General features: G+C 41.8%; 2 protein-coding genes across 5 annotated transcripts in view; one reads left to right on the top strand and one right to left on the bottom strand.

Annotated features, from left to right (window-relative positions):
- Positions 1–1,032: 1,032 nt before the first annotated feature.
- FGFBP3 (fibroblast growth factor binding protein 3) lies at positions 1,033–3,602 on the top strand. The gene is made up of 2 exons (XM_035138244.3): positions 1,033–1,168; positions 2,138–3,602. The coding sequence occupies exon 2, from the start codon at positions 2,228–2,230 to the stop codon at positions 3,011–3,013; it is 786 nt and encodes a 261-aa protein (XP_034994135.1). The 5' UTR covers positions 1,033–1,168; positions 2,138–2,227; the 3' UTR covers positions 3,014–3,602.
- A 12,935-nt stretch (positions 3,603–16,537) lies between these two features.
- The window catches only part of TNKS2 (tankyrase 2), a 37,731-nt gene continuing 27,725 nt past the window's right edge, over positions 16,538–26,543 (bottom strand). For all 4 annotated transcript variants that reach the window (XM_035137784.3, XM_035137786.3, XM_035137785.3 and 1 more), the window contains 9 exons: positions 25,972–26,221; positions 24,858–24,940; positions 24,548–24,668; positions 23,805–23,902; positions 23,181–23,255; positions 21,549–21,654; positions 20,190–20,376; positions 18,759–18,915; positions 16,538–18,395 (listed from right to left, as the gene is read on the bottom strand). In XM_035137784.3, the coding sequence (XP_034993675.1) occupies positions 18,333–18,395; positions 18,759–18,915; positions 20,190–20,376; positions 21,549–21,654; positions 23,181–23,255; positions 23,805–23,902; positions 24,548–24,668; positions 24,858–24,940; positions 25,972–26,221 (1,140 nt within the window). In that variant the 3' untranslated portion in view covers positions 16,538–18,332. The remainder of the gene's footprint in view (positions 18,396–18,758; positions 18,916–20,189; positions 20,377–21,548; positions 21,655–23,180; positions 23,256–23,804; positions 23,903–24,547; positions 24,669–24,857; positions 24,941–25,971; positions 26,222–26,543) is intronic.

Here is a 26,543-nt window from a genome sequence, read left to right as displayed (position 1 = left end):
TGACAATATTTATTTAAAATATGTATACCTCTCTTTTCCATACACATTTGAAAGAAAATCTACAACTAACCTAAAACACCATAAAATTCAATTATGACTGACTTATAAGTAAACCATCAGTTCGGTCACTTCTAGCAAGTATGAAACTTTTAAAATTAAAGAAGAACTCTCCATCTCTCTCAAGCCGCCCTCCCCCTTTTCAAGGTCACTGACGTGCTACAAATGAGCAAAACACAGCTATGTATGGGCAGACTAGCACAATGTTTAATTGGCTAGCAACTTCAGCATGCTTATTTACGAGGCTGCATTGTAAAATAATAATAATAATATCAACTGCAGTAGAGATTATTTAAAAAAATACTTTAGCAGCCACTGAGCTTCAAGCTCTGTAGGCTTCCAACCTTTGCAACATAATCTTACATTTTGTGCGGCTGTGTTCCGTACAATTTAATTCAATTTGGTTGCAGTCATGTACCAGCAAAACAACGTCTTATGTACTCTCTCTCTCTAAAAGTGGTACAAACTTAAAGGGAGAGTTGATTTCATTGCTCCAAACTTTCGGCAGACAGTTTTCATTAAAGTTGTGTAGCTTTGGCTTCTTGACACTTAAATTCATTTTTGAGATGTTAAGCAACATTACAAAACAAATGGCTGTAGTCGAAGCAAAGGACACCGCTTTCGCCTACAAGGAGCAGAACCCACCATGGCCATCTTAATAGTAAGAACTATTTGAATGGGTACCGTGAATGAGAATTACTTTGCAATAGAGCTAATGCTGTAGAGTGATTCATTTGAACAGAGCAGATGTTGGGGGCCACTGTGAGAAGAGCAGTAACCAATTCTGCCAGTGAGTATTGGGATCATATTTACCTATTTAACTATTCAATACGTTGCCCATAAATACATAAAGAACAGAACATGATTGCTCTTTGTCAAGAGGTTTGTTTTTCAGGATTCTCCTCTCTCTCTCTCTCTCTCTCTCTCTCTCTCTCTCTCTCGTGTGTGTGTGTGTGTGTTTGCATGCATGCATAAGACTGGGGAGGGGCATCGGCTGTGGCTGGCCCCTACTGGACTGTTGATAACACATGCATGCTCTGTACAGTTCGAGACTACGTTACATGCAGGCTTGCAGTTTTCCTAGAGAGCTCTCTGCCTCTTGCAATGAACTGTAAGTATAACGGCCAGAAGGAGTTTGGGGGGGGGATCAGTACTGGAACTGTTTAATTTAGCTTGGTGACAAGTTTGGGGATCCTCCCATGCAATTTCTTTCGTGCTGCAATAAGCAAAAATATTTGTTTATGCAACCAGTGATCTCACATCCAAATTAACCAACAGATTCATTATGTCTTAAGAGCAGTACCAAACTGGAGAGATGGTTTTGCATTTGGAAAATGCATGAAAGAAAACCTGGAAAGCAGGAAAGAAACCGGGAGTTTTTGCAATGTCTTTGTTAAAAGCAGGTCGGTGGTGTGGAGAAGAGAGGAAGGCAGCAGTAGAAAAGAGCACTTCAACGAAACCTTGCTATCACCTTTCTCGCATCATAGAAAGAAATCTGATAGATTTCTAACAACACAATCTCATATGTGTTTACTCAGACGTAAGCCGATTGAGAACAACGGTGCTTACTCTGAATGCATCTTGAACGAATTTGTGTTTGTTTGTTAATGTTGTCAGGACATTTACTTTAACCACATGGATTGCACTCAAACAGAAATGAATGCAGCTCCTCTGTTGAATGTAGACGGGAGGCTTTTCTACTTAGGAGTGCCAAGTTTTTAGTCTTTCTCTGTGTAAAACAAAAGATGCAGAGAAGTTTTGCTTACTACCAAAATCCAGCACCATTGATATAACTGCATAACAGCTATTGGGTATCTCGGGGGGATGCTGTTAGGTATAGAAAATACCAGGTTGGCACAGATGCATAACAAACAACAAGTGTCTGCTTTGTCCAGAGGGGAGGTACTGGGAGGCATTACCAACTGCTGAGGGTCACACAGTGAGTTAAGAAGAATTTAATGCCAGTGAAAGTTTGAGAATTCGAGATAAGAAGAATACACTGCTTGCAATTAGCTATCACTGCTCATCTTTATCTGCCCAGTGTGTGTCCACAGCTGACCTATAACTCTCTCCTCTATAGGACTTTGGGAATGTAGAGGGCCCTTCACCTGAGATTCTATCACAGATGCTTTTGAATGATAAATGTCAACAGCTCCCCTGACTTCAGGAAATGAGGCTCCCCCAAACCCTTCCGCTCACCCTTCTCTTCCTGAGCTGCCTGGAAGGCACCACTGGCAGGAAGAGCAAAGAGAGCAGCGAAAAAGTGAAGCCCGCTTCCTCCCCATGGGCACAGTCTGGACAGTTCTCCACCCGTGACAAACACCTGTGCAGTTGGCAGGTGATCTCTGGCGAAGAAGCCACCGAACTCCTGCTCAGCTGCCACCAGCCTGGAGAGGAGGGTGGGAAGAGGCAGCAATGCGTCTACCGGGGCCAGCCAGAGCTATGCGCTGCCTACAGCTCCAAAGGCCGCCAGTTCTGGAAGCAGATCCTGGGCAAACTCCGCAAAAAGCAGCACCCATGCCAGGACAGCAGCCCGCTCAAATCCCGGCTTTGCAGTAGCAAGAAGGGGACATCTGAAGCGCAGCTACACCTGGTGCCCATCGCTCCTGGCACTGACGCCCCAGGGGCCACTGAGGGGACTGCTAAAAGTAGATCCAAGGGGAAAGGCCATGCCAAGGATGCGCCAGCCCCACAGAAGCCACCTCAGGCGCCCAGGAACAGGCCAATCAGCAGCCCAGCCAAGGCGGAGGCCCCAGTCAAGCGAAACAAAGAGGGGAAGAGGAAAGGAGGCCCCGGCTCCTCAGCAGCCCCAACCCAGCCCTCCAGCAGGCAGCCTACATCGGCCGCGGCAGGCACTGAGCAGCCCACAGAGCTCAACGCAGGCGTGGTCGAGGCCTACTGCGAAGAGAAGTGGCATTCGCTATGTAACTTCTTTGTGAATTTCTGGAACGGCTGAACCTGGAGAATTGGGAGAAGGGTGGGCTACGGGGTGGGGGGAGGCTTAAAGGCAAGGGGGGGTTAAAGGCAAAGTGTACAGCAGACAGCCTAGGTAGAGATAGTGTTGGAAGGAATGAAGGCAAATGGGGTGGTTTGGGACGAGGGCAAAATGGAGGCAGGGGGGAATAGGGTCAAGTGGGATGGGAGCTTTTGAGCGCCAACAGAGCGTGGGTGAAGATTTGGGGCAGTGAGGAAAGGGAGGCAGGCTGCGGTGGTTGTGCTTTTATGGGATGTATAACTTACTCATTCCTACTAATCCTGCAGCAGCTGCTAACCAAGAGGGTGTGCACTAGAAAAAGGTAGGTTAAGATGAAAGACATATTGTTCCTTCCATGCTAGATGTGCTCCAGCTGTTAAGTAAACTGTCCTGTTGCATCAGGTGGCTTCTTCCCTACCCACAATTAAGTAGCTAATTCTCAGTTAATAAAAGATATTTGGGTTTGCCATGTCTAAAAAATAATCGCAGGGTTCTTTCTCTAACAGAATAGATGCTACTGGGCGTAATTACTATGTTAATGATAATAATAAATGAAATTATTTTACAGCAACGTTTACTTGTTATTTCATTACACAGTGTCGAAGTCTCTGCTATCAATATCAATGCTATCACATTTTACAAACTTTTATTTATGTATTTTTTTAGTGTGTTTGTGTCCCTCCAAAGCAAGATGAAATGCAAGGCAACATAGCATACTTGAAGGTCCCAGCCAGCCTCTCATCCAGCCACTAACCAGACCAAAAACAGTTTAGTTCAGTAAAGTGGGTGCATGATGTGCCCTCACACCCCAGGAACATAGCTGTCAAGTTTTTCCTTTTCTCGCAAGGAAGCCTATTCATTATAAGGGAGGTTTGCTGAGCAGTCAGGTTATTAGCTCCCTACATCTTCACAGGACTTTCCTCAGTCCTGGGGAAACTGTGTATTGCACCCCCCAGTTTAAATTCCACTGTTCTAGCCTTCCATCTTAATGAATCTAGCCATTGATGCAGAGTGACATGGTTGAATTTATGTATCACCCTATTGTCAAATGCTTGAAATAGCTAAGAGCCCGTATTTATGGGTCAATAGAAGTGTCACCATAATAAGCTATTGCTTTCTGCGTTCCACCTGCCTTGCACTGTGGAGCCTCTGAGGAGTACTGAAGGAGACATTCGTTCTGTTAGGTAGGGTATGTTTTTTCTCCCACTCTCAGTCAGATTCTTCTTCTTCCACAGCATAATCGGCATAGCTGCCAAGTTATCCCTTTTTTAAAGGGATTTTCCCTTATGCTGAATAGGCTTCCTCGCGAGAAAAGGGAAAACTTGGCAGCTATGATAATCTGTCGAAATGTTCTTGAAGCACATTGTTTGTATCACAGTTGCTGGGACTTATGCCTAGAGCCATGGCAGCAATTTTATCAACAGACTGTTCTAACTTTTATCAGAGAGCTCTTGCTACTTCACATAGCCCATTTCACACTGGTTACATACAGCACAATAGTTTTGCTTATCATAATAGTTCCCACAGTCTATCCAAAGAATGTCAGTTTCTCTCAAGGGAAGCCTAGCAATTACATTTTAAACCTTGCCTTTGAAAAGCTTCTATCCAGTGGCAAATTCCAAGAGAGATCAAGCTCTCAGAATTTGCTTTCAATATTAAGGTTTGGGACTGTTCTGTACGTGCAGCTCTAGCACATGGTCAACTTTCCCTGAGACTACAGCACTGAACATTGCAAGCCGGGAGCTATCTACCCCCCCCCCCCTGTTTTGACTGGGAGAATGGTGCTTGCATTTACACCTATGTGCCAATTTTTCCTTTTCACTTAAGCAGGTGCTGAAGAACAAATACGAGGATGATAAACGAGAAGGTGTATTGCTTTCTAAAATAAAAGAACAATTGGGAAAATCTTGGAGGGTAAGGATGGTGATCTTTGTTCTAAAAGCCTTTCTGCGGCACCCCTGTGGGGATCAGTTATGTCACCCCTTATGTGCAGAGCTGGCAGCTCCTCACCCCTCCCTCCCTCAACCTCCTCTCTTCTCTCCTCTCCTTGAGAATCCTCTGGGCAGCTGCAGCTGCCACCTCTGGTCTCTGAGCTGCCCCCCCCCTTCCCAAGGAGAGGTGCCTCCTCACACTGCCCCACAGGGGCCTGGGAAGCACCCTGGCCAGCCCCAGAGGCACCATTCGCCTGGGGAGCTTGTAGGCAGGGATGCTGCAACAAACAGCTGTGCAAGCCTTTGGGAGGCAGAGATGTGAGAGGGCATTAGAGGAAGGGAGGGAAGGAAAGAGGGACAGAGGCCAGTGTTGCCCGAGGCACCCCTGACCATTGTTCAAGGCACCCCAGGGTGCCACGACACACTGGTTGAAAACCACTGCCCTAAGCATTTCACCTAGCACATTGTATTTCTTGGAAAGTACCATGTTCCAGTACTGCGGAGATACTTGTGCCTCTACAGAATCTTAAATGCTAAAGAATGAAGATGCTTGGAGGCTTCTGTGGAACATAAACTATTCCAGCTTCACAATACTACCACCACTTTGTGTAGACAGGCTGTACCCATGTGGGCACCCAGAGAAAGGCTCGAAATAGCTAAAAGTTTAGAAACTTTCACAAGGAAGCAGCCGCAGGCATGTATAAAGCTATGCAAATGGCTGCAGGAAGCTGTTGCTAGGTAACCTGGGTCTCCACATGAATAGTGAAGGATAACTGGGGCCTGTTTGCAGTTTGACGGTTGCAAACCCCAGAGATAGCTGGTCACGTGACACTGTTTAGGCAGCGCCCCCCCCCTCCCCAAATCTTTGATCTATTTGTTCTTTTGTTCTTGGGAGCAAGAAGCACAATGGGAATGATTGGGCCGAGGCCCCACACTGGGTGCTGCTGAGGCACCAAAATGTTTGAATCAGAAAAGAGGATGGTGAAGAAGTTGCTGGAGCAGCAGTGAAGAGAGAGGGAGGGAGGGAGGGGGGGAGAGAGAGATGCTCATGGAAGAAGCAGCTTTTTTCACCTAAGGGAATTTATAGCTCTCATTTAAGTTCTCTTCAGGCTTTTAAATACCTCTACATTTCTCATCTTCTCCACCTCATAAGGCTGACTGTTTCAGGAGCTCTGACATGAAAAGAGTTTACATGAAATTAAGTGCCATTGTTAGTTTTGTTTACTCTTGCCTGTTTACTCTTGACCTCAGGGTTGTAGGTTTGAGCCCTACGGCGAACCAAAGATCCCTGGATTGCAGGGGGTTGCACTAGATGACCCTTGTGGTCCCTTCCAGCTCTACAATTCTATGATTTGATGATTTGATACACACGCCAGAGATGTGCTCCGCCATTTGTCTGAACATTGGAAATACTATCATGGGTGGGGGAACAGGGACACACACACACACACACACACACCTACTGCTTTCAACATCCCTCTGTGCATCACATCTCATTCAGCCCCTGACCTTTCCATGTTGAGCAAGGGGGTTGTGTTTGCTTGACCTCCGTGGTATGTGGAGTGGGGAAGGTCTACTCCACAGTGAGTTTTCTCCTGCCATCTGCTTGCATGTAAGTTGAACCCTCCACACAGTCAGGAATCCTGATAAGGGGGGGAGGCAGATACCAGATTTTGGAGAGGCGTCTAGCCACCGCCAAGGGAACAAGGGTAGAAACCACCACCCTCAACCTTCCCTGAAAATCACAACAAAGTATTGGGACTATGATAAATGTGAAGATTTCTGGAGTGGGGCTTATGTGAGTGCCCTGTTAAGCCTTATTTCAGGATGCACCACAACTTTATGGCATTACATTTTCTCTCTCCGTTGTCGAGCAACAGGTGACACCACTGCAAGTTCCTCAGTCTATCTGTTACTTGCAGAATACAGAGAAAGTTGCAAAGTTAACATCACATTACATGGTTTCCCTAAGCTCCTGCACAAAAGAAGGGGATGATGAGACATGGGGGGGCTGTGATTTTTTGCAGGAGTTGCGCAACCAAATATAACATATTTGGACCAATGATGATAATGATGATAATAATAATAATAATAATTTATTATTTATAACCCGCCCATCTGGCTGGGTTTCCCCAGCCACTCTGGGCGGTTTCCAACCAGACATTAAAATACAATGATCTATTACACATTAAAAGCTTCCCTAAACAGGTAACTCAGATACAACTCAGACTCACTATGGAAGCTGTTTAGATGAAAGAAACATTTTGAAAACTTGCCCTTAGTTATGTAGTGAAGAACATTAGTTAAACTGATAGCTTAAGTATGCTCAATTACCAAAGTTAATTGAAACTGGTTGGAAAGTGATTCTTTCTGTCTTTTTTTACAAGCATGTTAAATGACCTGTGATTTTGGAAGAAGATGCGACAAAATCCAACCAACCCTTCAAAAGAATAGGAGCTTGACTTTTGACCATTGATATATTTTCTTTCTCACTCTTGTAGTAAATAAATTTGGTCTGAAGTGCAATACTGTAGTCCAAATTCATTTATACCAGTCTGACACAGATGGTACCTGCCTGGACAAAATTGTAGAAAAGTGGATCTGGTTGATTTCATATTTGAAAACAAACTTTAACTATATAATGTTCATGCATATAATGTGTTTAAATAATCATTTGCATAGTTATATTACTGTATAAAGAAAACTAAATTAAAATTATATATTGGTTCCCCCCCCCCAAAAAAAACCAAAAACAAAATCCAAGCCCTGATACAAAATCAGACCAGTAAGCTGAATTTTTAAATGTACAAGAGATTGCTTCTCATTTAACTTTGCTCTCTATTGCTCTGCGGCTGCTTTTCTGAAACACAGAACAGCGGGTGAGGGGGGGGGAGTATAAAACAATAGGCATTTCCATGGCAGGCATTCCTTACTAAAACAAGTTACTTCATTCATTTTGGATTTCTAAGGATTTTATGTTTAAACACCACCCAGGCTTTTCAGCTGGAAATGCTAGAGGCTGGAGCTAATTCTCTTGCCCCCCCCCCCCAATGTTTCATTCTTGAAAAGAATCTCCAAAGCAAGATCCTGTATAAAATATTAAACAGCTTTGGAAATAATCTGGCGTCTTAGAGCTTAGCCATTCCCCATCCACCCACCCCACTCTACGTGCCTTACTTGGTGAAAACACAGCACTGTACATCCCAAGCTACCCTCAGTTCAGGGCCAATGTTTCCTTCTTAATTGCTCTCAAGTGTTCACAAGGTTAATTATGCCTGTACCTTTGGGGGGGGAGAGGGAGAGAAGGGCAGGAGAGAGAAGGCTTGGCCACCCTTAACTCAGCCCACTTTCCTGAATAGAGGAAGTGGCGCGATGGCGATGGCGTGATCTTACTCATCAAGAGCCAGCCTTCCCACAGAACAAGACCCTCCCCTCCTGGAATGCACCAAGGCCCTTGTTGCAAGCACATTACATTCCACTTCGCTCACATACAGTTTTCAATGTGACAAAGGCCATGAGAATTTCCCAGGGCTGCAAAAAAACTCTGAGGGGAAAGGACAAATGCCACGTCAACCGCAATAGCTGCGTAGTACCTAGAAGGGAACATTATTCATGTCAGTGCTCTCAATTCAGCGACATTTCCCGCTGTGCGTTCTGTACTTGGGTATGTGGACATGAGTACAAGATTCCTAAACAGATGCCTTGCAGGAGTTGCAAAGCAGGTACATCCATGTAACTTAAAAGCTTTTCTGAATGAAAAAGCTGGATAGCTCAGTTGCTTAGAGCATGGTGCTGAGAACACCAAGGTTGCAGGTTTGAGCCCCATGTTGGACAGCTGCATGGGTTTGCACTGCAGGGGATTGTTGGACTAGAGGATCCTCAGGATTCCTTCCAACTCGTCGATTCTATGAAATACATGGAATCAGAAATCAGGAAAAGGCTGACTTATTATAGTAAAGGTAAAGGGACCCCTGACCATTAGGTCCAGTCGTGACCGACTCTGGGGTTGCGCGCTCATCTCGCATTATTGGCCGAGGGAGCCGGCGTATAGCTTCCAGGTCATAGTAGTAATCACCAAATTCAAAAAACAGAAGCTACAATCCATCTGTTCCAGAGACTTCCATGGAAATGAATGGGTTCCATGAGTTTGGGTAGAGTGATGCCACGAACTGGTTGGGCGCAGAGGAATGGTGGGAGGAATCATCTGGGGAAACCCCAAGGGAAGAAGCCTCAGAGCCCAGGGATTGGTGGTGGGACAAGGATGAGTGGTCACAGGGAGAAGAGGGAGAAGACTGGGAAGTCCAGAATCAGAGGCTGAAGCTGAAGCAGGAGAGTGGAATGAGGGAGGCCAAGAGACAGAGATGAGTCAGGCTGGGGAAGAGTCACAGGGATCTCTCCTCCTGCTGTGACAAGCTCCCCTCCTGCCTTGTCTCCCAGAACCAGAAGAGGCATGGAGGATGGAGGAGAAGTTGGCTGCATGCAGATGCAGTCTCTGATTGCTTGGGGAAAAGATCTGGAGAGGAGGGGACTTAGATAGCTGTGAAGCGGGGACTTTCAGTCTCAGCAACTGACTTTCATGGAAGAAAACCACTGAGAATGAGCTGCTCTGCTCATTAGGCCTGACACTCAACCAACACTGAACCATATCTGTGGGGATTGTTTTTCTTTTGCTAATGAAGAGTTAACTCCATTTTTGAACTGTGTGATTACTGACCAGCACACTCCTGTGACAAGAGCTTATGAACTGCAGTTACGGTTATCTGATGCAAGTATGTTTAATGAAAGGGGGGAAAGCAGACACAATTTGAGCACAGGACAGTCCAACATTTTCAGCTGTGAAATTTTGGAAGTAACTTCAGAGATGTGATGTTCTCCAAATCATGCTTTCCGTATGCAGTACTCAGTGGGATTTACTTCTAAGTAGACATGTATAGGACGCAGGTGGCGCTGTGGGTTAAACCACAGAGCCTAGAGCTTGCCGATCAGAAGGTCGGCGGTTCGAATCCCTGCCACGGGATGAGCTCCCGTTGCTTGGTCCCAGCTCCTGCCAACCTAGCAGTTCGAAAGCACATCAAAGTGCAAGTAGATAAATAGGTACCGCTACAGCGGGAAGGTAAACAGCGTTTCCGTGTGCTGCTCTGGTTCGCCAGAAGCGGCTTTGTCATGCTGGCCACATGACCTGGAAGCTGTACGCCGGCTCCCTCAGCCAATAATGCGAGATGAGCGCCGCAACCCCAGAGTCGGTCATGAGTCACGACTGGACGTAATGGTCAGGGGTCCCTTTACCTTTACCTTTAGACATGTATAGGATTTCTCTGTAAAGCAAATTTCTGGAGCTCAGGGGTAGGCAGGAGTGTTCATTCAAGTACTAATACAAGACAATAAAAACACATCCCTAGCTACATCTAATATAATGCAAAGAGAATGGAGAAGCTTTAATAATAAATAATTAATACATTGATAAATATGTAAACCAAGGACGAGTTTACATTTGAGGCAGCAGATCCAGATTCCTTCTATGAGACTGAGATTTATCAATACAGTTCCCTAACATACTGTTAGAACTGTGAGAATCATGGCAGCCTTGTGCCCATTATTATTATTATGGCTATGGTTATGATTAGGGCTTTCCCTTCGTCTTTCCACGTTCCCCAGATCTGCTCCAAGAGGTCCTTCTATCTACTCTGTGGGGCATATTTTGAAGGTGTGAGGAGGCTGCAGGAGAGATAAAGGGGAAGTTTTGTTGTGCTAGTGGCAGCCTGTTGCTTGAGCAGAACAGCAGCACGGGACAGAACTGTTTTTAAATTATTATTATTATTATTATTATTATTATTATTATTATTATTATTATTATTGTAATATCAAATAAAAGCCCTTTCATAATAGTGAATAAAATTGCTGCTCAGATTCTGCTGGGAGGAATTAACAAAAAGAAGCAAGAAAGTCACAGAGGAATATTGCTCATGCTGATTAGGCACAAAGATGTCAGAGATTTAGAAGTGAGCCACTGTCTCTGTCCAAGGAGGAATGGTGTAAAAAATATCTGCCTGCCTCTGCCCAGAGAGCAAAGGCCTCCCAGACACATCAGGCTGAGAGTTAACAGCTCTTTGAGATTCTGCTGTCTAATGTACCTTGGCATGAAATCGTAGCTTGCAATTCATCGCCCTTTTAATAGGAAAGGCAAGACCACAAGCAACTTTGAGGAGAGGGCGGGCGGGGTGGAGAGAGGGTTTCCTTTATCCCAAGGCAAGTTGTGTTTTCATTGGATCCGAGACCACATAGTGGGAGCATATTCCCCCCTCCTATGTGGTTCTCCTATTCTTTCGCAGCTATCCGCTGATATTTAGGCAAACCGAAGGGCCTATTGAAGATAAGGCATGATGTCATGCCTCCCAGAGAGGGACCAATAGGGACCCTGCTTTGGACCATAACAAAGACTGCTGTGCATATTGACAGCAATTCTGGAGGCTCTAGCGTTTAAATCAGCAACTCCCAAAGGAAATTCAGGAAATTCATGTATCTCCAGCTAGAGATATAACCAACTCCAGACTGAAGCCCTGGAGAGAGGCTACCGGTCAGTGTAGACAATACTGAGCTAGATGGACCGGTAATTTGACTCTGTGAAAGGCAAGTTCCTACGTGCTACCAGGCATGGGTGTTGTGGTTAAAGAAGGACATGATTCAGCTGCACACTGCTCCTTAATGAAGCCAAAGTGCAGAGAGAGAGAGTGATGCTAAAGCCAAGGTCACATATAGGAGGGCAGGGAAGGCATGGCACACTAGAACCAATGCAAAATTAGGACCAAAAGCAGGAGAAGTGAGAGATCAAAGTTCCTAGCTGTTAATTCATTATCCCATCCTTCCTCCAAGCTGTTCAGTGCAGTGTGGTGTGCGGCAATTATCTCATTTTATCCTCACAACAGCCCCCCCCCCCCCGTTCCTAGTATGTGACTTGCCCACACATTCTGAGCTGGTGAACTTAATGTTTCAGCAGGGAAACATTAAGTCTTTCTAATCCTATATATTCTACGCTACAGCTAGAGGCCCAAACAGTGGTGTATAGTGGTTAGAGTGCCAGACTAGGACTTGGGAGATTAGGTTCAAATTCCCTCTCAACCATGTAACTCACTGGGTGACCATGAGACAGTCGCTACCTCTCAGTCTAAGCTACCTCATAGGATTGTTGGGGCAATTAAATGAGTGGGAAGAACCATTGGAGAAAAAAGGTGGGATATAGACATAATAAATAAATATAACACCACCACTACCACCACCACCACATAGGACGCTGCCTGTAGTTACACTATAAGAAGTGAAGCGATGCGAAAGTTCAGACTTCCTGAAAGAGACCAATTTATCTTTGACCTGGAACAGGCATCCCCAAACTGTGGCCCTCCAGATGTTTTGGCCTACAACTCCCATGATCCCTAGCTAAGAGAACCCAGTGGTCAGGGATTATGGGAATTGTAGTCCAAAACATCTGGAGGGCTGAAGTTTGGGGATGCCTGACCTGGAAGGTGGGTTTTTTTATGTTAACCCCCTAGCTGCCTATGGACTGGGTTAATGGTTTCTCCACATGCTTAGAAAACATGTTAGCTTAAATCAGAGATTGGAACAGCTGTGCCCCCCCACCCCGATCTTGTTGGACTCCAATTCCCATGAGCCCCAGCCAGCATGCTGACCAATGGTCAGGGATTATGGGACTTGTAGACCAACAACATAGGACACACAGGTTCTTCATCTCCTGGTTGATACATTCCAGTATTCAGCTCCATCAACGAAAGAGTTATTGGGGGTGGGGGCAGAGGTTCAAATCAATTATACCAGAGGGGAAATTGAAAGAGACTCAAAATTGGTATGACCCAGAAGAAAACATGGTGTTTTTGATTAGAAGTGGGCCTGGGAATCTATTTTTTAAAGTAAGGTTTTATAGTATTATTTACCATTTGTACAGCACTTTCCCTAGGTGTTCAGAGTGGCTCACTTCATAGAACTAGCTAGTCTCTCAGGCCCTAGCAACAGCAATGACAATCATGTATTATGGGCCCTCTGTTAACAGAGTTGTAAGGCATGTGGTAACATGAAATGGGGCTTTGAAACCGGGATACTTCTGTGAAAATGTAGGGCTTCTTCATTTTTAATTCAGCAGTTAAGCGAAGAGCGGCAGGCGTAAAAAAAAAACCCACGCTTCTGTCTGGAACTCGAAGGTGGCCTCTCCGTTATTTACTATCTTGGTAGGCAACAAAAGGATGTGAGAGGAGTTGCTGTGAGGAGGGAGTGGGAGAATGGGTGAAGAGGCAGGGAAGTGAGGCTGGGAAGCGTATTAAAATGAGCCAGGAAGACAATGCTAATGTGCTAAGTCAGAGCCATATGCAAATATATGCCTGTGCCCTAGAAAGTCTAATCCCATCAAGAATGCCCAGGACTTTAATTTGCCCATCTTTCACAACTCATAAATCTATCCTCCTCCCAAAGCCAGCCTGCCAAATGCCACGAGGAGGGGGCTGCTTTCAGGCTGGCAACTTCAGCGTGGCTGCCTGGATCACGCCTCAGTAAAGACTCATAAAGAGCTTTGTGTGGGGAGGACTTGGGAGCAGCTTCTCACATTTTGCCTCAATAGAGCCAAACAGTGGGAAACGTGAATGACGGATTGTCAGAACTGGTGGTCTCTCTTGTGCTGGCTTTGGCATACTGAGCTACGGGCTCGTTGTGCCGCCAGAGTTGTTGGGTTTTTCTGACAAGAATACTTGGACCTTTGATATACCTGTGGGTAGAAAACTTACACTTAAAAGACCCGAGTTTTTAAAAGTTCGTGTTAACTGTTAAATTGAAAGCTACTTGGTTTTCTAAGGTTGCAAATCCAAGTGTTTTGCACCAACATTAAGTGTTTTTAAAGCAAACAGGTGACAAAGAGCAGCCATGTGTTTCCCCCCCCTGAAATTAGCTTCCTGTACAATGAGTCTATTCTATGAGGTATAGCAGACCTCTGGAAGAATTGGCTAATTTCACATTATCCTTCATGTTATGATGGGGTGCTTATTCTGCTTGAACGGCGATAAGCATTATTTGTTCTGTCTTATCATAATCAAATTTTATTTGCCCTTTACAATGAGGCAGCTACCATAAGGTTATAACAATAAAATAAGGTAAAGGCAATTATAAAAACGAATGACACAAGTTACAGCCATAAAGCAAAATGTAAAAGCAATTAAAAGCAGTTTCGTATAGAAAACATTTAAAAACTATTCCAGATATCTTAAAAAAATAAAAATATGAACCACACCCATTTATTCTGATTGGGGACGTATATTAATGAATGCAGACATCCTCCTCACTATAATTTATTATTTCTACCCCGCCCATCTAGCTGGGGAAACCCAGCCACTCTGGGCGGCTTTCAACAGAACATTAAAAACAGAATAAAACTTCAAACATTATAAACTTCCCTAAACATACATTATTATACTTTGTTTCAAGCGGGGATAAGAGGGCAGGTGTCAGAACCAGCTGCATCATTAGGCAGCGAGAGGCAACTGCCTCAGGCACCACATGCTGTGGGTCAGGGAGCAGACAGGTCTTTGTGTGCCACAAGAAAAGCTTTGGTACCCCCACCCCCCGCTTGCCTTCCGGCTTCCTTTATCGTGGACATCACCTTGTCCCATCACCTTTGTTTGAAACAAATTTCAACTACCAGTCTGGTTGGTTTTTGTAGTTAGAAGTGGGGAAGCGCCATCTTCTCTTTTACCTCAGGCAAGCAACATGTTTTGGGTTAGCTGCATGGGGAAAGTGGGTTTTGACGAAGGGATTTATGGAAGGAAGTGGCAGCCCCACCTGAGCTTTTCTGGAAGAGGGTTCCAAAAAGAAGAGGCAAAGAAGGCTAGCAGGGTAGATGAAACTGAATTGTGACCTCAAAATACTATGGATGTTAAAGCTGGGCCACTGTGTCACGTGATGGCATGGGAGCTACAGAAGCACTGCTCTTTCCGGCGCCACGGGGTTAGCATGAGATGCTCTGTGCAAATGCAAGAGCAGATCAGGTGACACTGTGACTGGGAGCAGGGAAGTCACATCAAGGTCTCACCCTGATGACACGGGGAAGATCTGCCCTGCTGGAGCTCCCATGTTACTTGGAAAACACGAGCACCCAAAGCCTAACTGACCGTTTCCAGTAAACATGGCTGTTGCCCTTCCGTTCTTCGAAACGAGAAGCATCTTTCCTCTTTTGTCTGAGATAAGGTACGCTCTACAAATGCAACTACACAATAAGTAGCAGAGCTCCAGTCAGCCATTAAGAATTCAGTGTGCAGTTAACTTATAATAAATATAGTGGTCTACAGGTCTATTCAGAAGTCAGTCTCCTTGTATTTAAGGGGGTTTAGTCCCATATGGGCAGCCCACTAAGTTATTTTATGAAAGATGGGTATAAAATCAACAATAATGTTAACATTATTATTAATTTTAAAAAATCTTTAGCCTTTAAAAATCTTGTAATGTATACCAGTAGTTCTGCTGCTTGGGCAGAACACTGAAAAGTGGTAGGCTTTATTTCTTTTTACTGGACAATTAGGAGAAAATACTGACTCCTTCCTATTTTACCTATTAAAGTAAAACAGTAGAATAAAAGGACAAAATTATACTTTCTATAGTTCCTCCAGTGGCTACAGACCTAAGACAACTCTTATCAGCAGTCAATCCCCTGCACATTTGAATGTTGGGATCTAGTGCCCCCTAGTGCAAAAATAAAAAACACAAAAAGCTGTACTATTAAGAAGTGCTGGACATACAGAGTATAATTTCTGTATAAGTTATGTTTCTCCTGTGTGCGTGTCAGCTTTCTGAGGATTCTCCAGAACCAAGTATTTCTAGGAATGCTACGAAAGCAGCTACTGCGCAAGCGCTATTACAAATCACTTTTTGAGAGTGCAGGGAGTGTAGCAGCACTTATTAGAACGTCAGATGATGTTATAGCTGAAGTAATGTAAAACTTCCCATTCAGGCCTAAGTGTCTGAGGTTACTTTACATAGGTGAGCACGGAGAGCAAAGTAAGCTCACTCACACCGCCTAGGATATGGAAGCGTGAAGGAGGTTAATTACAATAATCACAATATTTAGTGTTGTTTGGCAAAAGTGAGTAACTTCTGAATAGAAATGTCCTTTTGTGTGACTGTGCCCATCCTACATAGCTGCCTTTGTGGTCCAAAGAGCAACTCAAAGATTGGGAAAACAAGATTATTTCTTTGTATAGCCAACTTTAGGGGGAGGTCACTTTAAATCTCATTCTTGAAGAACAAGGATTTCCAAAACAACTACTGTACTTCACTTGCTCCTGACAGTCCTGTTAGAATTAGTTTGCTTTCCCCTCTTCTACTGCAGAAATATGGGAGTAGGGCCAGGCCACAGCAATGCAGCCTTCAAGCAAGATAACAGGCAGTGAGTAATTATACCGTAATTTTCAAGTGAAGTTAACTTCAGAGTTTAAGGGAGGTGTGTGTGTGGGGGGGGGAATGTCTGCTGTTGGTGGGTCGCTGCCCTTTTTGCTACGCTTAATTGTAATGATGCAACCATACCAAAAAGTTTGTGAATGAAGTTTATTTGGGGTTGAATGGAATGGAATGTCGTACAATACAGGTAAGACACTTCAAGATGAGTAAAGCATTAATTGCACAGGAGGCTGGAATTTCACCTCAAGTCAACACAAGCAAAACCATTACTTCAGAAAAAGCAAGGTATGTCATGCAAAATTAAAAACAAAAAACCCCAATAACCATTCTAACCAATCTTATGGTACCATTTAAAATGCTACCCATACCACAATAATTTACATCACATTAAATAATCATTCACAAAGAATGAAGTATTTTCAGCAATGAAATGAATTATCTCAGTGCTTAAATGATAGTTAGCAGATTTTGCATGAACACTCGATCCAGCATTTAATTAAGCTAGCGAGTGGAAAACATGCAGTGATATAGTACCATACAAATCAAGACCCCTTTATATTCTTTGTATTGCTTGCAGGAGCAATCACATATAAGTGATATTTACTATATTTCCCACATGATTTTATAATTATCCATGCACTGACTTCATGTGCAATGCAATTGTTTCGGACTCAAGTCTCAAGTCCCCATATGAATCAGACAGTCCAAGCAGTCTTGGCAATCTCTCTTAAACCCTAATGTGATAATGATCCTCAATTAAATTACATTATGGGTCATAATGTTGAAGAACTCCCGTTGAAATGCTTAATTAAATAAGTGGACAAATGAAATGTGGGATTATATACATTTACTAAGAGATTTTGAAACAAATGGGTAATCCTAGATGGAACTGAAATAAGGAAAACAGATGTTAGGAGAGGGTGTGAAAAAGTTGGCAGTGCCTTGAGGTGGTGTGAGTACTTCCTTTTCTGCCTTTTGCCTCCAGTGACTTTCATGGGGAAACCCAGCTAACGTCTACAATAAGCAGAACAAGTCTTACAGGAAGTTGGTTAGCTAAACTATAGACAGCAGACTTCACTCACGGAGTCCTGCATGCAAAAGGAAATTTGATCTCATCGCATTTCTAGGCTTAGCTTTGTACTGCTAGAGGTATAGGGAGATAAAGATAGGCTCATTACAAAATATATTGTATTTGTATGAAATGGGTGCCCAAAGGTTTAACTGCACCATGTGTATAAAGTTTATTTACCTCCTTCAATAGAATCTATAGAGGAATTGGAATGTTCTGTTTCTCAGGAATGCATATATGACTTGACTGCTGGGGCATTTCCTCTACTAAACTCTGCTTACTTAGCTAAAATCATGTGTATGTTTCTATTTGATTGGCAAATTACATGGGGTTCCCAAATCTCATGGATAGTGAAATGCAGATGAGTAATGTAACATTTGGGTGGGGGAGAGAGAAATATTTGCATATGTTGTGGCTGTGAAACACTTTATATTACAAAACCAATGTAAATAAATACCAGGCTAGTAGAAAAGCTCTTATTTACAGGTTTTACAAATACAATTTTACTCAGTGTAAATGTAGTGTTTTAAAGAACACAGTATTCGTAAAATGAGTTCCTATATAGCAATACAATTTGTTAATATTTCACTGTAACAGCATATAGAAAACAAAGTTCAAGTTAATGTTTTATAATTTAGTACAGACAAACCCAGTATCACCTGGAATGAGATCTGTTAAAGTGCTGAAAAAAGGAAGTTTCTGAAATTTTAGAAAACTTACTATATATTTATTAAAGCTTTACTAAGTCAAAATGTTAGATTTTATTCACATTTTCCACCAGAATGGTGTGGGGGTAGGATACATTTTTTCAGCAATTCAGTGTACTCTTCATTTTGATCTCTGCAAAACATCTGGGGTTTCAAGTTTCTGTGGCAGTTTCAGGTTTCATAATCTGGTACGTAATCAAATATTCTGGATAGGCCTGAAATATAAAATTATGTTTATTATTCTCTGTCACCTGTAAGCATGTTATGGGAATAATGCATGTGATGAAAAATAATTGCTTATAGTAAGAACAAAATAGCTAAAAGTATAATGCATTTCTGAGCAAGTGAAGAACTCTCACGGCTTCAGGCTGCAATCTATGTGCTTTCTTGGGAGTTAACCCCACTGAAATCAATGGAACCCACTGGAGAGTAGACATGTGCAGGATTTTGTTGTAAAAAGCTATTTCTCTTATTAAACCAACTGGAAGGCAAGATATAAAAATTCAAGATGCCTATGAATACCAACCTTCAAATTTAAGGAAAACAGTGTTTGGAAATTGAAACTAAAAATACACTACCTGCTCTCCTCTGTAAATGACATATTCTGCTAAAGCTAGTCCATTTACACTAGGCCGCCCAGTAACTGAATGGTGTCCTGGAGGAGAATGAGCCATTTTCATTGCACTGAACTGTAGAAAAGACTTGCCCAATGTAACACGACAAAACAGCAACTGCCTATATTAAAGAAAACAAATCCTTTACTTATAAATGTGCAAAGGCAAAAATAAACAAGCAATTCCATTTCTTAATATGCAAATAAGGTTTACAAAAAGCATTACTTTTACTTGAGTATTATCCATATTCTCTTAATATTGAGTTTGATCCAAGAACACCAAGACCCCTATTTTTGTTCTCCACAATGTTCTCTCAGAAATTCTGATCACATAACAAAAATGTGTTAAAGCACATGATTAAAGAACACTATGTAGCTTAAAGGATATTGCCTTAGTTTTTCATAGAATTGTAGAGTTGGAAGGGACCATAAGGGTCACCTAGTCCAACCTCCTGTGATGCAGGAATATTTTTGCCCAACGTGTTTCTCGAACCCACAAACATGAGCTTAAGAGTCTCATGAATGAAAAGGCAACAAACTGCTAACGATCTGGCCAGGACTCCAACACAGACAAAACTTAAAAAGCAAATGCTTGCTAATATAAAGCCCACAATTTAAGGGCTCACTACAATCCATAAAACCATAAATGGGTGGCAGAAATGATATTCCAGCTACAATTTGGACAGGTGTGGAAAAAGTTGGTATCTTTACCCTTATCCCATACAGGTAGCAGGCCACTTTCTCCATGACATTTCATTGTAAAATTCGTAAGACGGTGCCCACAATCCAACACTGAACCAGGGATATTTTTGGTCTATTTTTTCCAGTGAACTTAAACTAGTTTTAGCTTTTACAGATTCTGACCAAAATTGGGTAATTAAAAGATCACCTATCCAATGTGGAGAAATTAATGTTCTTATGCGGCAGCAGACATACAAGGTTTTAATAGTCAATACTACTTTTTCCTCATTTGGCAAACATTCCTTGGTTGCAAGTAACATAATATTGCACCCATTTTGGGGGGTTGATAGCTGTGCAGATAGAGACACTAGGAACAAACAAGACAGAAACCTTCTACCTTGATTTTATAGATGTAAATGATGGATTGGATCCAGAGTCTGCAGAGGCAGAAGCAACTCAAACAACAGAACCCACCCTCCCTTCTCAGACCCACTGTAACTCTGTATCCTCTCTCCTGAGGGATGTGTCAGAAAAGTACCATATACATTCTCTAAATAAGCAATGATGAGTTCAACAAATTTTAGTACAATTCATTTAGTTCTGTTAGGTTGTTTATTTTATTGTCTGCCCTTCAGTGTAAGGTTCCAGAGTGGGTTAAAACAATGTAATCGCAAAGATTAAAAAACCAGGTCAAACAACCTTTACTACAACTTACCTATGGCAGACATAACAAGATCTGTCTTTGTGAATTGGGCAACCCGTGCCACCACCAATACCATACACATACTGGTTGCTTTTGGAGGAATTTTCAGCAAAATAAATTCCTGCTCCAAACATTCCGCCTATGTATGCATGCCTCTCGTCAAAACCTTTATGAATAATTGCATTCACAAAAGGGGAGCCTGCAAGTACATTATAATAAAAAGTGTTAGTCTTTATTATATATGTTCTTAGCACTGAATATTTTACCATCTTGTAAACAATACTCACCACTATCCAGGGAAATACTGTAGTGACAGTTTTATTACAGCAACACTATCCAACTGAATACATTAGGGGGAGGGGGAAGCAAAAAAAAGGGTGTGGAGGTACAAAATCAGGAGGCCCTTCTTGTTGCTTGTACAAATTTTGGCACCAAGCCTGGTTCATAAATCCCATTAATAGTGTTGCCACAATATCACATAGGAGAGGTTTGCTTTAGGCCTGCAAACACATCACCACTGTGCTATCTTGGGATGGTTTGACATTAAAGAAGGCATGACCGGCAACCAAAAATCCTGTTTCATGTAGGGATGCTGCAGTCAGTAGAAATGACCCTTGAGACTTACAAAGTAGATCTAGGATGCATTTATGTATTTCAGGCTGAAACTGTAAATTAACAGGATAGACAGGTGCCTGTAATTGATGATTGGCATGCTCACTGTGACAAACATCTTTTTGGGACAAAGTGCTTTTGCCCAGTCTCTTTGCTCACAATAATGGGCCTTTCACAATTACACTTGCTGGAAAACTATATACTCCACCTGCCTCTCCTTATTGCTTTTTGTGTTATCAAACTGAGGGAGAATATTTGGGGTGTGTGGGTGTATATAATAAACACACAATTATTAAATACCGGCAAACGAAAACTAAAAAGAGCATAATGAAAAGGCTAAAACAGCTGAGCATTAAAAACCAATATTTTTATGTTTATTCAGCTTTTTAGGCTTTTAATGCTCAATTGTAATGGAAATCTCAATGAAAAAATCAATACAGATTGTTCTTTATAATATAATCCCAGATTTGAGAAGAGACTTAAGCACGCAAGGTGATTTTTAGAGGTTTTTCGATTCTCCTCTTTTCCAGGCACTTAATGCTAACAGTATTGTACAAATACAATACCAGAACAATATTAACAATATGAAATTACATGGTAGCTACTGGTCAATAATATTTATGAGTTTTATAAGACTGTAATGCTAAACATTATTTGGAATTGAACTGTAGATCATTTCAAATCTCAGAATTAAAAAAAAAACCAGAGAACATTATAAATAGTAATGACTGGACATGAGAAAAAAATAATTTGAAATACCATGGAACAACATCCTTTCATTAGCATGATTATGGTTCTCTTCAGAAACTTCTTTCCTCCTGTGAGTGTATCTTTCCCAGAGCTTTTTGTTACATACTTTTTGTATCTAAAAGGACAGAAAATCCAGAATTCACAATTAGATTTCTTCAGTTGTCTGAAGTATAAGCTGTTTCCACAAATCTGCTTAGGAAAAGGAATTACAATTAAGAAATTCAACTTTATTGATTTTGCCCTGAATACAGAGAATTCTTTCTTTTCTCACTATAAATGCTAGTTAATAACGTCAAGATGCTTGCTTTATCATCTATCACATTGCTGTACAATATCATTGTGCCCCTATGTTGGACTAAATGGACCATTGGCCTGATCCAGCAGGCTCTTCTTCAGTTCTTCTGCATGTTAGTGAGGTAATAATGAGTTGTTTTCTGTAGCTCCAGAGAGCTGAACCTGAACCAAGGGGTTCAAATGACAAGAAAGGATATTTTGACTGAACATTAGGAAGAACTTTATTGACATCTCAGGAGACTTTTACAAAACACCCTTCTACCCTATCAGGGATGTTGTACAGTCAAACCTCGGTTTACGTCTACCTCTGTTTGCGACCGCTTTGGCGAGCGACCGCCGCGGACCCGGAAGTGTTTACATCCGGGTTCCGCGGCATCGGATGCGCAGACGCGATCTGTGCAGCTCGCGCATGCGCAGAAGTGCTCTATTAGCGCTTCGTACACACGCCGAAGCGTGCCTTCGGCGAGCGACCGCCTCCACAGAACGGATTGCGGTCGCAAACCGAGGTACCACTGTACAGTATTGTCAACTGGGGGAAGAAGCCCAGGGCCCCATTCAGCGGCTTATTACATTTTTAAGTGATAAAATACACAATACCATCTAAACAGCAGCCTCCCACCAACCCATGTAAGATCATATACATAGTTCAAGGTCTAAAATTGTATAATTGCTACACTGGGGATAGAGTAGTGGATAATTTTTTTTAAAAAAACAACAACAATATCACTGTGCTCCTCTTGCACATATTCTAACTGAACTGCCACTATCTGTACTTTTTGTATTTAATTTTTCTCTAACCACACTTCCTTACAACCCCCATGTGTGTCTGCATATATGTATGTGTGCGTATGCAAGCATGCATTTCAGGATTACACTTTAAGCATTTGATGAAACAGGGCTGTATCCAGCAAAGCTGTTCCATTAGTGTAAGGAGAATGGGTGGGTGGGAATCCCCAAGAACAGATTTAGGGTTGTATGTGGAGGGGGAAGAGAAGTTTCATTCACACTCAGAACTCCTTGGGCTAACAGAAGTATTTTACTGGAAATCACCCATGGCCTCTAGACCATGAAATCTTAGGCCATAATAACATTTGTTAATGCTACAACTCATCTTAGTTTTCTTCCCACCAAAGTGTTTCTATTTCTTTAACAGCCCACTGACAGCATTGTCAATAAACTGAAAGTTGCACATTTGTTTCTAATTAATTACAAATCCAGTTTTTGTTTCCTTGGCACAGTATATATTTCTACTTTCCAGATTGCACAATTAATTCAAGGCCAAGGGCAAGGGCTAGAACTGATAGCACAAACAATGACTTCTTGGTGAAAGAGACGCCAATTAGTTACCTTTAGGATGTTGTATCTGTTGAAAACCCCGCCAGCATGTCCACCATCTCTGTGCTCTCGAACAGTGCTCTGCATCTGAAGTGGAATAAACAAAGAATCTCTAACCATAACTTTTATTAGATTCCATTATGCTGAATAAAAAATTGCTTAGTGTCTTTGAATGCAAGGCAACTGCAACTGAGCTATGCTCCCACAAGGAAATTTATAATTATTTCCACAAACATAAGCAGAATTCAAATGGCAGGCTGCTTTAAAACTGGCTGTATAGAGCCACTTGTCACCACATTGAACCTCTAATCCCATCTTCACATGTCCTGATTTAAAGCAGGTATTATGTCGCTCTTTGAGCCCATGCACAGCAATTACATGTCCGCACTATGTTAGTTCAGAGTATTTGGAAAAGTCACAAGAATTGCTTGGCCTATCTTATCTCAAGTGATACTGTCTCCTCAGCTGGGGGCAATGATTAATAACAAAATTAAAAGACTTAACGTGAGGATGAGCACCATGTTTTTAACACTGAATCAGCTAAGGCTGAAAAAGGCTGAAAAATGAATTAAGTTTATTACATCTGATTACACAACAGTGAGTTTTTTTATATGGAATATGAATCAAAAGATATACCTCTTCTTCCACTGATTGAAACTCTTTATCATCAGGGGATAGGTCTATGAGTATTGTTCCACTACCTGAAGTATTCAAAGCTAGGTAGGGGTTAAGACCTATGAGAAAATGCAACAGGTAATATTTAGACACATGCAGCTCCATTAAAATATATATAATAGATAAGGTTGTAGTTTTAGAACTTCAGGGTTGTATCTAACAAAGCTGTTTTTAGTGCAAGGACTTTTGGTTGCACAATTAAACTTCCCCCTCTCTCTTCCCTCAATTTGTGCCTGAATCTGTCCTGGGTTTCCCCCCCCCAACCATCTGGAACAGGTTTTTGGGGAGTCTGTGCAAATTCTGTTGTACAAGCAAGAAGTCCTTGCGCTAATGGAACTACTTTGTTGGATACAAGCCACAGAATTCATATAATACATAATAATTTCTGCTTGCAAGGTTTCCTGGTTCCAATACTATAGAAAAATGAGCTTGCTAATAAATAAATAAATAAATTATTATTTGTACCCCACCCAGTGGTTTCCCCAGCCACTCTGGGCGGCTTCCAACAAAAATTTAAAATACATTAAAATGTCACATATTAAAAACTTCCCTGAACAGGGATATCACACACATGCTCTAAAAAACCCCAAAAACTTAGGATAATATTGAGCAGTATTAAGCCCACAGCTCCACATCAATATGTTCCCTTCCTCTTCTCCTCCACAACTTGCAACACAACCCCCAAAATTTGATCTGCAACATACCTTGTTGTCCCGAGATTAGTCTTTCAACTCCCTTAATTATTTTGTGTCTGTGCCCGTAAGCGTTAATACCAATTTCCTTTAATTCTTTGTGCCCCATTTCAACCAGTACATCTAATGTTATCTACAAAGAAAAGTAACATAAATGCAGTTTCACATTAAACTCAGATTAAGGCACAGATCTTCAGCATGGAAAACTTCATGTTGCTAAGAACTGAAGCTATTATGCGCGCGTGCACACACACGGAATTTAAAATTTCTCATTTTACATTTGCATCATGCAACTTGTTTCCCTAACAATAAGGCTACGCACCTGCTCTCTCTCAAATACGTCAATTAGATGTTCAAGTCCAAGATTTCTCACAAATTGATTTATGCTAAAATCAACACCTGAAACTGTATAGGAAAAGCAGACATTAGTTGCATATTAAAGGGGCTAAGAGTATTTCACCTTTTCTGCACATTCACAAGAGTATAAATTAGAAACAATCTTCTGGACATAGGTCCAACAACATTTGGGACATGCTGTGGCACACTTTACAAGTTCATGGCAAACCATAGCCACTGGTCTGCAGTAAGCATGCTGATTTTGCCTGCTGTGCTCCTTCCCACAAGAGAAACAAACCCACAATCTGTGGCTTAGTGTTAATATTATGAACAGCAAGTCAAGAACAAACTTTGGGTACAAATCATAGTTTGTCTGTAGTGAAACACATCCAAACTAGAATTTTCATTTAACACATCTAAGCTGGGGACTGTAGCAAAGTGGGCAAAATGACCTAATCCCAGTAAACTATTAACTATGGTTGACCCGTGAATGAAGACAATGTGTGTTTTAAGTATAAAATCAAAGTACTTGCTGACCTTATATTCTATATAATAATTTATATAATAATATTTTATTATTTGTACCCCGCCCATCTGGCTGAGTCTCCCCAGCCACTCAAATGGAAACATATTTAGCTCGATTTATTCTTAGGGAAATCTTCTCAACAAAAGTGGAAGTACAAAAAATTATTTCAGAAATAACTACAGGAATGGCACTGGGAGGTGTGAGAAACCCTTCGTAAATTTAACACACGTAAGCCTCACATTCAAGTAATCTTTCTACCATACGACTAAGCAAGTTGCCCTGAAAAAAATGTATTGGCATTTAAATATCTTAGAAACAGAAAAGATCATTTTTGGATATATCTATTTATCTAAAATCCAAATCACACATACAAGCCTATCACTGAATGACCTGCAGAGCACTACTGTGCCTAAAGTTACATCAGATTCTATCTATCTGCAATAATGAATCTGGTGTGGATAGGAATACCACTTGTAGCACCACTACTTGATGTTGTATGTGTGAACTGTCCTAATTCTTAATAAACTATCCACCCATCTGAGTAAGCCAATTCATCAGTAAAGGCAGGACTCACCTTCCTTCTTCTCCAAACCAGTGGCCCCATCAGCACTACTTGTACTAACAACTGAAAGTTCAGAAAAGCTACCAGACAAGTTGTCAAGGCTACTGGCAGCGGACAGATTAGAAGGGCTGGATGGAACAGAAGAAAGTGAATCTGCTGAAGATGCCGTGTTTTGAGATACATTTATAACCTGAGGTTTGTAACAAGATGGCAAGGCGGAAGGTGGCATGGCAGCTGCCAATAATGCACTAACATCATCTGCCTGAAAAGAATAATTTAAAAAATTAGAATATCATTAAGACATTTACAAATTTATCCAAACATAAATGAAGACAAGGTAACATTTACAGTAAGTGGCCTTTTACTTGAGCTATCCTAAAAAGCCAAATTTTCTTACATTCTGCTATTTACAAAGTATCACCAGATATATTATCTCTCTTATCCAGAGTTTGCTTCTACTGTATATAATTACAATGCAATGAAAGGGATGACCCTAGAGGCAAATCCTATATAAAAATCACTCATTTGCAGTGTAGCCCGCCTCACGCATTAAAAAGGTATAAAGACCTTTTTTTTTTATTTGG

This window comes from Zootoca vivipara, chromosome 5, assembly GCF_965207765.1.
Source record: "Zootoca vivipara chromosome 5, rZooViv2.hap1.1, whole genome shotgun sequence".
Classification (NCBI taxonomy): domain Eukaryota; kingdom Metazoa; phylum Chordata; class Lepidosauria; order Squamata; family Lacertidae; genus Zootoca; species Zootoca vivipara.
The sequence above is the reverse complement of the archived record's forward strand: the minus strand, read 5'-3'. Positions and strand labels throughout refer to the sequence as shown.